Source organism: Cebus imitator, unplaced genomic scaffold (genome assembly GCF_001604975.1).
Source record: "Cebus imitator isolate Cc_AM_T3 unplaced genomic scaffold, Cebus_imitator-1.0 Scaffold306, whole genome shotgun sequence".
In the NCBI taxonomy this organism is placed as follows: domain Eukaryota; kingdom Metazoa; phylum Chordata; class Mammalia; order Primates; family Cebidae; genus Cebus; species Cebus imitator.
Genome location: NW_016107621.1, coordinates 986,189 through 998,658, shown reverse-complemented (window position 1 = coordinate 998,658; position 12,470 = coordinate 986,189). Strand labels below are relative to the sequence as shown.

The 12,470-nt window shown below is 48.9% G+C and overlaps 3 protein-coding genes across 10 annotated transcripts in view; 1 reads left to right on the top strand and 2 right to left on the bottom strand.

The window, feature by feature from the left end:
- The window catches only part of B9D2 (B9 domain containing 2), an 8,260-nt gene extending 4,452 nt beyond the window's left edge, over nt 1-3,808 (bottom strand). The window contains exons 1-3 of one of the 3 annotated variants that reach the window (XM_017502947.2): nt 3,573-3,808; nt 3,247-3,341; nt 3,060-3,151 (exon numbers count right to left, since the gene is read on the bottom strand). In XM_017502947.2, the coding sequence (XP_017358436.1) occupies nt 3,060-3,147 (88 nt within the window). In that variant the 5' untranslated portion in view covers nt 3,148-3,151; nt 3,247-3,341; nt 3,573-3,808. The remainder of the gene's footprint in view (nt 1-3,059; nt 3,152-3,246; nt 3,342-3,572) is intronic. The other 2 variants (XM_017502948.2, XM_017502949.2) reach the window with 2 other exon arrangements.
- Nucleotides 3,515-12,470, top strand: part of TMEM91 (transmembrane protein 91) — an 18,375-nt gene continuing 9,419 nt past the window's right edge. For 4 of the 6 annotated variants that reach the window (XM_017502958.2, XM_017502957.2, XM_017502955.2 and 1 more), the window contains exon 1: nt 3,515-3,615. The gene's annotated coding sequence lies outside the window, so the exon portion shown is untranslated. The remainder of the gene's footprint in view (nt 3,616-12,470) is intronic. The other 2 variants (XM_017502953.2, XM_017502951.2) reach the window with 2 other exon arrangements.
- On the bottom strand, nt 8,504-9,041 carry LOC108285664 (60S ribosomal protein L23a-like). Its single transcript, XM_037729441.1, has one exon. It carries the CDS (start codon nt 8,972-8,974, stop codon nt 8,504-8,506), a length of 471 nt encoding a protein of 156 aa, XP_037585369.1. The 5' UTR covers nt 8,975-9,041.

The following is a 12,470-nucleotide window of genomic DNA, read 5'->3' as shown; positions in this document are numbered from 1 at the left end:
TTCGCTCTGTTGCCAGGCTGGAGTGCAGTGGCACAAGCTCGGCTCACTGCAACCTCCACCTCCCAGGTTCAAGTGATTCTCCTGCCTCAGCCTCCCAAGTAGCTGGGACTACAGGCACACACCACACACCCAGCTAATTTTTGCATTTTTAGTAGAGATGGCGTTTCACCTTGTTGGCCAGAATGGTCTCGATCTCCTGACCTCGTGTTCCACCTGCCTTGGCCTCCCAAAGTGTTGGGATTACAGGCGTGAGCCACTGCGCCCAGCCTGTTTTCTGTTACTCTTAACATAATATCCAAAACTGGGTAATTTATAAAGGAAAGGAATTTCTATCTCACAGTTATGGGAGACTGAGGTGGAGGGGTCCCATCTGGCAAGAGCCTTCTTGCTGGGGGGACTCTCCGAAGATTCCCAAGGCTAGTGTGCCAACATGCCACTCAGGTTTCTCTTTCTCATTTTATACAAAGCCACCAGTTCCTCTCCCATGATAACACAGTAATCCATTAACCCATTAATCCGTGAATAGATTAATCCATTCATGGGGGTCCTGAAGGGATTAATCACCTCTTAAAGACCCTACCTCTTAATACTGCCACATTGGGGATTAAGTTTCAACATGAGTTTTGGAGGGAACACACATTCAAACCACAGCACTCACAGTTTGGTGAGACAATTAAGTGAGTTAATATAAAGCCCTTGGAACACTGCAAGGGGCATAGTGAATGTGGGATAAGTCTTCAATATCATCTTACTATTCTAACCCCACATTCACAAGCCTAGTCCAAGGATTAAGATGGGGCCAAGGGTACCCTCCAGAAGCACATCCTGAAACACGTGTAACAATTTAGATGCTACTAAGGGGTGATGATAGCTAAAACGCACTGAGTGGCCGGGCGCACTGGCTCATGCCTGTAATCTCAGCGCTTTAGGAGCCTGAGGCAGGCGGACCATGAGGTCAGGAGCTTGAAACCAGCCTGACCAACGTGGTGAAACCACGTCTCTACCAAAGATACAAAAATTAGCTGGGCGTAGTGGTGCGTGCCTGTAATCCCAGCTACTCAGGAGGCTGAGGCAGGAGAATCGCTTGAACCCAGGAGGCAGAGGTTGCAGTGAGCCGAGATCATGCCATTGCACTCCAGTCTGGGCAACAGAGTAAAACTCATCTCAAAAAAAAAAGAGTAGGAAAAAAAGAAAAATGCACTGAATACTTACAAAATCCCAGATGCTATGCTTAGCACTTTAGGCAATGCATTCATTTAATTCACCCTATAGGATTCTTAATCCCCTCCTCACCCCTGTTTACAGACTCTCCACCATGGCCTCCATGGCCTGGCTCTCGCTCTCCTTCCTGAGTTCATCTTCCGCCACTCTCCCCCTCCCTCATCACCCTCTGGCCTCACTGGTCCCACTTCTGTCTCCCCACCTCAGGGCCTTTGCACTGGCTGTTCCCTCTGCCTGGAAAGCTCTGCTCCTGGGTGTCCCCATCCCTAGTTTGTTTTCATCCTTCAGGGCTCAGCTCATATGCCACTTCCACAGAGGAATACTCCCTGTCCCTCTTCTCCAAACACAGGTCCCTGTCACATCATTCTTTTCATCCTAGCACTTACCACTGTCCTGTAATCACAGTGTTCCTTTTTTTTTTTTTTTTTTGAGAGGGAGTCTCGCCCTGTCTTGAACTTCGAACTCCTGACCTCATGATCCGCCCACCTCGGCCTCCCAAAGTGCTGGGATTACAGGCATGAGCCACTGCACCTGACCTCTTTTTTTTTTTTAATTTGGAGACAGTCTCCCTCTGTCACCCAGGCTGGAGTGCAGTGGCACAATCATAGCTCACTACAGCCTCAACCTCCCAGGCTCAAGCAATCCTCCTGCCTCAACCTCCTGAGTAGTTGGGACCACAGGCACGTACCATCCATCATGCCCTGATACTTTTTTATTTTTTGTAGAGACAGGGGTCTCACTATGTTGCCCAGGCTGGTCTCAAACTCCTGAGCTCAACTGATCCTTCTAACTCAGCCTCCCAAAGTGCTGGGATGGTGTGAGTCACCATGCCCAACTGCACTCATTTCTTTTATTTATTTATTTTTGAGAGAGTCTCACTCCATCACCCAGGCTGGAGTGCAGAGGCACGATCTCAGCTCATTGCAACCTCTGCTTTCCAGGTGCAAGCGATTCTCCTGCCTCAGCCTCCTGAGTAGCTGGGATTACAGGCACTCGCCACCATGACCAGCTAATTCATTTGTATTTTTAGTAGAGACGGGGTTTTACCATGTTGGCCAGGCTGGTCTTGAACTCCTGACCTCAAGTGATCCGCCCACTTCAACCCCCACTAGGCCACGGTTGCATTAACAAGCAATAACTGGTTTTGAACCTAGGCAGTCTATGCTCTTAACCTCAACCCTGTGCTGCTTCTTAGCTGCTATCGGCTTCACTTTCAGACAAGGAAACTGAGGCTCAAAGAGGTCAAGTCCAAAGGTCTCCAATTAATAGGTGGGGAGTCAGTATTTAAAACCAGATCTGGCAGCCCATGGCCCTAACCATTACTATCCCATGACTCTACAGGGCCTCAGCTGGGAAGCATGAAAAACACGACTTTCCTGGGGCATGATGTCTCAGTAATCCCAGCACTTTGGGAGGCGGAGGTGGGTGGATTGCTTGGGCCCAGGAGTTCAAGACCAGCCTGGGCAGCATAGCGAGACCCTGTCTGTACAAAAAATAAAAATATTAGCCAGACTTGGTGGTGCATGCTTGTAGTCCCAGCTTCTCAAGAGACTGAGGTGGGAGGATCACTAGAGCCCGAGAGTTGGAAGCTGCAGTGAGCTATGATCACACCACCTTACTCCAGCCTGGGTGAGAGAGAAGGAGCCTGTCTGTCCCCCCTCCCCTCCAAAAAAAGACAGGAGCTTGAGACTCAGGTGGACAGGGTGTGGGCTGGTACTGGAGTACTCAGAGCTGATGGAAGATGAGGTTAAGAGGCTGCATTAAGGGGTCGAGGAAGGAGCGTGCAGCCTCTAGGCTAGAGGTCTTGGTGTGGAAATGAACCAGGCCTGGGGGAATACCTGTGTGGATGCCCCACTTGCAGAAGAGGCTACTTTCCGAGAAACCGCTGGCCCCCATGATCTGCCCGATCACATGCACCTCAGCCATGGCCCTGGGAGGAAAATATAATCACAACCCTGTGAGGTGAGTGTATTATCTCCATTTGATGGGGGGGGCGGGGCGAGAGCGCGGGGAACTGCGCCTCACCAGGTAAAGGGTAGTACTAGGATTCCAAGGTACCTTCGTCAAACCCCTGGGGCTGAGGTCTTGGCCACAGATCCTAATTGCCAACCCAGGAAAGCCTGGAAAAAATGAGGGAACCCTTGTCTGGGGAGCCAGCACTTAGTTCTGCGAGGTCTAAAAGAACTTCTTTAGGTTCAATTCCGCGGAAGGCCCCGCCTACGAGCGCAACATCCCCGCCCCCCGCGTCACGTCAGCCCCCCGACCCCCCCCCAGCTCCATAGGGCGCATGCGTTATGAGTTCAGGGCCGCCTTAGCCCCGCCTCTAGGCACCACGCATGCGTTATTCCTACCTTGGCGCCCTTAACGGTTAGGAGACGCGAACGCTTTAACGAGGTTTGTAGTTCGTGGGTTTGACTTGTCCTTTTCTCCGCGGGCGCCGACCAGGCTTGGCTCGCGCCTCTCCCAGAACCTTCCTGTCTGCGAGAGATGGAAGCCGCAATACTTCTGCTGTCGGGCTCGCCTTTGGTTCTTTGGTTGTTGCTGGGGCAACAGCAGGCTCCTCCCCTGGCTTTGTAACCGCCCTGCGCGCCAGTGATTGGTGCTAGCCGTCCCCGGGGGGGGGGGGGGGGTTGGGGGGTGGGGTGAAGCTATGATGGACATTTTCCTCTTCCCGCTCCGTTTTGGGAAAATAGCATCTCTCCAGCCACGGCAAAGGGTTGCGCCATTTTGGGGGTGGCTAGGAAGCTGCCATCTTGAGTGTGGCTGAGGAAGTTTGAGTGTAGCTTCTCCTAGCTATGGTCTTTACCAAAAAAGCGGATCCCTCACCGCTTCGTGCTCCGCCCACCCCTCCTTGCTCCAACCCACCTAAGAGCTCTCTGTGGTCTGGGATCACAAATCAGACTTGAGCCAGGAGCAAGGGGGAATTCCTTCCAGGACCTCTTGTACATCCCCTGCCTTGTAACTGGAAAACAAAGCAAAAAAAGTCACTCATTCTGAGAGTGGAGAAGTTGGGAAGTGGGTTCCGCTTCCGTTTTAAGAGTTCCGCTAGGCTTCTCAAGGTCCGATAAGTCCAGCCTCCTTCTACCTAGTTCACTGTTACTGCTTGATTCTGAGCAAGGAGCGGTTGGGGTAGCGAAGAGAAATGAGGAACTTAGATCCCCTTATTTGCAGAAAATCCTCTTTCCTATTGATTGATTTTTCAATAAAGAAATGGTGATGTTATGCCTGGATGTCATCCTAGATGCCATCATTTCCCGCATCCAGCCAGTCATCAGGTCCCATAAAAGGGTCTCTGTCACCCAAGCTGGAGTACGGTGGCTCGATCACAGCTCACTGCAACCTCTTCTGAGTTCAAGGGGTCCTCCTGCTTCAGCCTCCCAGTAGCTGGGATCACAGACATGCGCAATCACGGCTGGCTAATTCTTTTATTTTTTTTTAAGAGATGGAGCCTTGCCAGGCGCGGTGACTCAGGCCTGTAATCCCAGCTAGTCGGGTGGCTGAGGCAGGAGAATTGCTTGAACCGGGACCCAGGAGGCGGAGGTTGCGGTGAGCCGGGATCGCGCCGCTGCACTCCGGCCGGGGGTACACAGCGAGACTCCGTCTCAAAAAAAAAAACAGATGGAGTCTTGCTATGTTGCCCAGTCTTGTCTTGACCTCCTGGACTCTAGCTGTCCTCCCAGTTCGCCTTCCCAAACTGTTGAGATTACAGACTGAACCACCCAGCCTGGCCAACAGATAGAAGTATTGAAAAGCTACCATTGGCTAGGCGCAGTGGCTCATGCCTGTAATCTCAGCCCTTTTGAAGGCTGAGGCAGGAAGAGCTCTTGAGGCCAGAAGTTCAAATATAGCAAGACCCCATCTCTACAAAAATTAACGCATATATCTGCTAGTGAAATAGTCCATTGAATTGTTTAATATAAATGTTATCCTATTGAAATGTTGCCCCTTCCTTATAATTTTGTTTTTGTTGTTGTTTGGGGTTTTATTTTGAGGCAGACTCTCTCGCTGTTACCCAGGCTGGAGTGCAATGGTGTGATCTCGGCTCACTTCAACCTCTACCTCCCAGGTTCAAGCGATTCTTCTGTCTCAACCTCCTGAGTAGCTGGGATTACAGGTGCGCACCACTATGCCTGGCTCATGTTTGTATTTTCAGTAGAGATGGGGTTTCACCGTGTTAACCAGGCTCCTCTTGAACTTCTAGCCTCATGTGATTTGTCTGCCTCAGCTTCCCAAAGTGCAGGGATTACAGGCATGAGACACCTTTCTCGGCCCCAGCGACTTTTTTTATTTTTTTTGAGACAGAGTCTTGCTCTGTTGCCCAAGCTGGAGTGAGCCACCGCACCCAGCTGAGATTTCACTTTTAAATGATGTTTCTTTCCTTTGAGCTGGAGCTGGGGAAATAAACAAACAAAAAAAGATCTTGGCCAGACGTGGTGGCTCATGCCTGTCATCCCAGCACTTTGGGAGGCCTACTTGGGCAGATCATGAGGTCAGGAGTTCAAGACAAGCCTGGCCAAAATGGTGAAACCTGTCTCTACTGAAAATACAAAAATTAGCTGGGCGTGGTGGTGTGCACCTGTAAAATCCCAGCTGCTAGGAGGCTGAGGCAGGAGAATTGCTTGAACCCGGGAGGCGGAGTTTTCGCTGAGCTGAGATCGAGCCATTACACTCCAGCCTGGGCAACAAGAGTGAAACTCCGTCTCAAAAAAAAAAAGAAAGAGAAAGAGATACATCCTAAATCCCACATCTCACCTCTATCTTACCTAGTACCTCGATCTGTCCAAGTTCATCTCTCACCTGGACTATGACAGGAACCTTGTCTCTGGGACCCCCTTCCCCAGCCCACCTAGTACCCTGCATGCAGCTGGGACCCTGTGAACACCTAAGTCAGGTCCCATCTGCTCAGACCCCGCCAGTGGTCCCCATCACTCAGGGCAGAAGCCAAAGTCTTACCATGCATCCCAAGGCTCTGCATAACCTGGCTTGCACCTCCTACCTTTGTATTTTTAGTAGAGACGGGGTTTCACCATGTTGGCCAGGCTGGTCTCAAACTGCTGACCTCAGGTGATCTGCTCGCCTTGGCCTTCCAAAGTGCTGGGATTACAGGCATGAGCCACCGCGCCTGGCTAGGGTCTTCATTCTGAAGGCTCGCATGTATCCATGTTAAATAAAATAAAAAAAATTATTGTCCACCATAAATAGTGAGATTCAGAAAATCTGATTAAGTCCAGGTTCACTGGTTCATGCCTGTAATCTTAGCACTTTGGGAGGCTGAGGCAGGTGAATACCCTGAGGTCAGGAATTCCAGACCAGTCTGGCCGACATATAGTGAAAGCCTATCTCTACTAAAAAATACAAAAACTAGCTGGGCGTGCTGGCACACGCCTGTAATCTCAGCTACTTTGGAAGCTGAGGCAGGAGAATCACTTGAACCTGGGAGGTGGGTTGCAGTGAGCAGAGATAGCCCCACTGCACTCCAGCCTGGGTGACAGAGCAAGACTCCCACTTTCAAAAAGGAAAAAAAAAAAGAAAAGAAAATATGATTAACTATAGAATTTATTCCAGGCTACAAGGCCAGTATGTATGTTAACAGCAATTTCATTAGAACAGCTTGCTATGCTGCAAGGAAGATTGCGTTCACATTCTGTGAGGAGGAGGAATATTCGTTCTTTCTTTTTCTTTCTTTCTTTTTTCTTGAGATAAGATCTTGCTCTGTTACCCAGGCGGAACTGCAGTGGCACAATCACAGCTCACTGCAGCCTCGAACTCCCAGGCTCAAGCCTCCCACCTCAGTCTCCCACCTCAGTCTCCCCAGTAGCTGGGACTACAGGCATGTGCCACCATGCCCAGCTAATTTGTTAATATATTGATATATTTTTCTGTAGAAATGTGGTCTCACTATGTTGCCCAGGCTTGTCTCAAACTCCTGGGCTCGAGTGATCCTTGAACTTTGCCTCCCAAAGTGCTGGGATTATAAGCATGAGACCACAGCGCCTGGGCTAGGAGCAATGTTCTGAGCTGATCTTATCTCTGGCACTGCTTGGTCATTCTTAATCAGTTACAGGAAAAAGCAGAAGTTGTAACTGCGTGCTACGTGACTCAGGCTACATAGCAACATTCCTCTCAAGGCTCAGAATAATTTAAAGTTCCAACAGCTTTAACGTTTGAATGATCTAACTTCACATTATCAAAAGTTGGCCAGGCCTGGTGGATCATGCCTGTAATCCCAGCACTTTGAAAGGCCCAAAGGCCAGAAGTTCCAGACCATCCTAGGCAATATAGTGAGACCTCCATCTCTGCAAAAACATTTTAAAATTAAAAAAAAAAAAAAAATAGCAGGGCATGGTGATACATGCCTATAGTCCCATCTACTCAGGAGGATGAGGCAGGAGGATTGCTTGAGCCCAGGAGTTTGAGACTGCGGTGAGCTGTGATCGTGTTGAGGTGCTTTAGCCTGGGTGACAGAGCGATAACCTGTCACCTTGTTTTTGTTGTTGTTTTTTTGTTTTTTGTGTTTTTTTGAGAAAGAGTCTCATTCTGTGGGCCAGGCCAGAGTGCAGTGGTGTGATCTTGGCTCACTGCAACGTCTGCCTCCCGGGTTCAAGCAATTCTCCTGCCTTAGCTTCCCAAGTAGCTGGGATTACAGGCATGTGCTACCACACCTGGCTAGTTTTTGTATTTTTAGTAGAGACGGGTTTCACCGTGTTGGCCAGGCTGGTCTTGAACTCCTGATCTCAGGTGATCCACCCGCCTCGGTTTCCCAAAGTGCTGGGATTACGGGTGTGAGCCACGGTGCCCGGCCTGAAGTTATTTTAAAATATATCCAAAGATTCTTGGGCAACCCACTTTCAGTACATGAAGCCTAATTCTCCTCCCCTTCAGTGTGGTTCTTGTAATTTGCTTTTGACCAATAGAATATGGAGCTGGGCACAGTGGCTCACACCTGTAATCCCAGCACTTTGTGAGACTGAGGTGGGCAGATTGCTTGAATCCAGGAGTTTGAGAGCAGCTTGGGCAACATGACGAAACCCCGTCAGTACAAAATATACAAAAAATTAGCTGGGTGTGGTGGCAGGCCCCTGTGGTCCCAGCTACTCTGGTGGTTGAGGTGGGAGGATTGCTTAGGCTGAGAGTTCGAGGCTGCAGTGAGCTAACTGTGGCACAGCACTCCAGCCTGGGCAACTGAATGAGACCCTTTCCATAAAACAAAATGCTTTTTTTTTTTTTTTTTTTAATGGTGAAAAGATATACATATATTTAGAATTAGCCAGCTGGACTCAGTTTAGATGATCCCAATTTTGTTGGCAACATCCAAAGCATCGTAATCAGGAGCCAGTCGAACATATGCCTTCTTCTCTCCATCAGGCCGAATCAGGGTGTTGACCTTGGCCACATCAATGTCATAGAGCTTCTTCACAGCCTGTTTGATCTGGTGCTTGTTGGCTTTAATATCCACAATGAACACAAGAGTGTTGTTGTCTTCTGTCTTCTTCATGTTAGACTCAGTGGTCAGCGGAAACTTGATGATAGCATTGTGGTCCAGTTTGTTTCTCCTGGGGGCGCTCTTCCGAGGATATTTGGGCTGCCTCCGGAGTCGCAGTGTCTTGGGCCGCCAGAAGGTGGGTGACGTGCGGATCTTCTTTTTTTTGTGGCTGTGGACACCTTTCAACACTGCCTTCTTGGCCTTTAAAGCCCTCGCTTTGGCTTCGGCTTTAGCGGGGGCAGGAGCTTCCTTCTTCGCTTTCGGCGCCATCTTGTCAACAAAATGCTTTTAAGCCAAGTGTGGTGCACAGCCAGTAGTCCCGGCTAGTTGTTGTTGTTTTGAGACAAATTTTCACTATTGTTGCCCAGGCTGGAGTATAATGGTGCAATCTCTGCTCTCTGCAACCTCTGCCTCCCGAGTTCAAGAGATTCTCCTGCCTTAGCCTTCCTTACTACTCCTAACTTTTAATTGTGGTAAAATACACATTTACCCAATTGTGGTTAAAAAAAAAAAAAAGAAAAAAAAATTAGCTGGGCATGGTGGCGCGTGCCTGTAATCCCAGCTACTCAGGAGGCTGAGGCACGAGAATTGCTTGAACCCAGGAGGCAGAGGTTGCAGTGAACCAAGATCGTGCCACTGCACTCCAGCCTGGATGACAGAGTGAGACAGTGTCTCAAAACAAACAAAAAACCTCAACTTTTGGCCGGGCGTGGTGGCTCACGCCTGTAATCCCAGCACTTTGGGAGGCCGAGGCGGGTGGATCACGAGGTCAAGAGATCGAGACCATCCTGGTCAACATGGTGAAACCCCGTCTCTACTAAAAATACAAAAAATTAGCTGGGCATGGTGGCGCGTGCCTGTAATCCCAGCTACTCAGGAGGCTGAGGCAGGAGAATTGCCTGAACCCAGGAGGCGGAGGTTGCGGTGAGCCGAGATCGCGCCATTGCACTCCAGCCTGGGTAACAAGAGCGAAACTCCGTCTCAAAAAAAAAAAACCACCTCAACTTTTAATTGTGGTAAAATACACATTTACTATCTTAACTATTAAAAACTCTATTGTTTAATAGCGTTAAGTACATTTACATTGTTGTGCAACCAATCTCCACAACTATTTTCATACTTTTTTGCAAATTAAACACATTTTTGAAACAAAACAACTCCCCTATCCGCCCCCGCCCCCCAGCTCCTGGTAATCGCCATCCTATTTTCTTTTTTTATTTATCTTTTTGAGATGAAGTCTCACTTGTAGCCCAGGCTGGAGTGTATGTAGTGAAGTGATCCTGGCTCACTGCAACCTCCGCCTCCTGGCTCCAAGCAATTCTCCTGCCTCAGCCTCCCAAGTAGCTGGAATGACAGGCACCTGCCACCACGCCCAACTAATTTTTGTTTTTTTAGTAGAGATGGGGTTTCACCATGTTGGCCAGGCTGTACTTGAACTCCTAACCTCAGGTGATCTGCCCGCCTCACCCTTCCAAAGTGCTGGGATTACAGGCGTGAGCTGCCGTGCCTGGCCTGTTTTTAATTTAATTTTATTTATTTATTTTTTGAGACGGGGTTTCACCATGTTGGTCAGGCTGGTTTTGAACTCCTGACCTCAGGTGATCCGCCCGCCTTGGCCTCCAAAGTGCTTGGATTACAGGCGTGAGCCACCAAGCCCAGCCAGTTTTTTATTTTTTTTGAGACAGGATCTTGCTCTGTCATCCAGGCTGGAGTGTTGTGGTAAGATCTCAGCTCACTGCAACATCTCCCTCACGGGTTCAAGCAATTCTTGTGCCTCAGCCTCCTGAGTAGCTGATATTACAGGCATGCGCTACCACGCCTGGCTAAATTTTGTATTTTTAGTAGAGACTGAGTTTTGCCGTGTTGGCCAGACTGGTTTTGAACTCCTGACCTCAGGTGATGTGCCCACCTTGGCCTCCCAGAATGCTGGAATTACAGGTGTGAAGCACTGAGCCTGGCCCACTATCCTATTTTCCATCTCTGCGAATGTGAGTACTCTGAGTACCTCATGTAAGTGGAATCCTGTGGTATTTGTCCTCTTATGACTGGATTATTTCACTTAGCCTAGTGTCCTCAGGGTCATCCAGGTTGTAGCATGCAACAGGATTTCTTCCTCCCTGACCCTTGTCTTTTTGACTTAGAGACTTGCTCTGCCACTCAGACTATAGTGCCATCATAGCAACTCCAGGATTCAAGTGATCCTCCCACCTCAGCCTCCCAAGTAGCTGGGACTACAGGTGGGTGCCACTGTTCTCGACTTTTTTTTTTTTTAAGTTTTGGAGAGACAGGGAGGGCTCAGTAGTTCACACCTGTAATCACAGCACTTTGGGTGGCTGAGATGGCAGGGGACCGGGGGGGAAATCACTTGAGGCTAGGAGTTCGAGACCAGCCTTGGTAACATGGTGAAAACCTGTCTACTAAAAATATAAAAATTAGTCAGGCGTGGTGAAACGTGCCTGTAGTCCGAGCTTCTCAGAGGCTGAGGCAGGAGTTTCACTTGAACCTGGGAGGCAGAATTTGCAGTAAGGTGACATCATGCCACTGCACTCCAGTCTGGGCAACAAAGTGAGACTTCCTTTAAAAAAAAAAAAAGTTGACTGGTCAAGTTGGCTCACACCTGTAATCCCAGCACTTTGAGAGGCTGAGGCGGGAGGATCACGAGGTCAGGAGATGGAGACCATGCTGGCCAATATGGTGAAATCCTGTCTCATTGCGAATTGCTTGAACCAGGGAGTCAGAGGTTGCAGTGAGCCCAGATCATGCCACTGCACTCCAGCATGGTGACAGAGCAGGACTCCATCTCAAAATGAATAACGAAAATATTTTGGAGAGATGGGAGCCTTACTTAGTTGCCCAGGCTGGTCTGGAACTCTGGGCTCAGGCGATCCTCCTGCTTTGGCCTCTCAAAGTGCTGGGCTTACAGGCATGAGCCACTGTACCTGGTCAGCACTTTATTTTATTGTTATTATTTCTTTGCTTTTTCATAACATTGATGTTTTGAAGGTTACAGGCCACCTCCTTTACTTATTTATTTTTTGAGACGGAATCTTGCTCTGTCACCTAGGCTGGAGTGCAGTGGCGTGATCTCGGCTCACAGCAACCTCTGCCTCCTGGGTTCAAGCGATTCTTCTGCCACAGCCTCCTGAGTAGCTGACACTACAGACATGTGCCACCATGCCCAGCTAATTTTTGTATTTTTAGTAGAGACGGGATTTCACCACATTGGCCAGGCTGGTCTCGAACTCCTGACCTCGTGATCCGCCTGCCTTGGCCTCCCAAAGTGCTGAAATTACAGGCATGAACCACTGTGCATGGCCCAGGCCACATCCTTTATAGAGTGTCCCTCATTTTGGCTTCGTTTCATGTTTTGTTATTATTAGAATCAAGTTATACATTTTGGCAGCAAAACCAAAGAAATGATGTGTGTCTCCCTCTTTGCCTGACATGAGAGGCACATAAGGTCAATTTCTCCTGTTAATGGTGATGTTAACTTGTATCATCTGGTTTTTGTGATGTCTGCCAGTATTCCCCATTAATACTATCTTTTTTTTTTATTGTAATAAGTAATCTGGGGGAAGATACTTTGAGAATAAATAAATACCTTGTTCTTTTTTTTTTTGGAGACACAGTTTCACTCTGTCACTGGAGTGCAATGGCGTGATCTCAGCTCACCACAACCTCTGCCTCCCGGGCTCAAGCGATTCTCACACCTCAGCCTCCTGAGTAGCTGGGATTACAGGCATGCACCACCATGCCTGGCTAATTT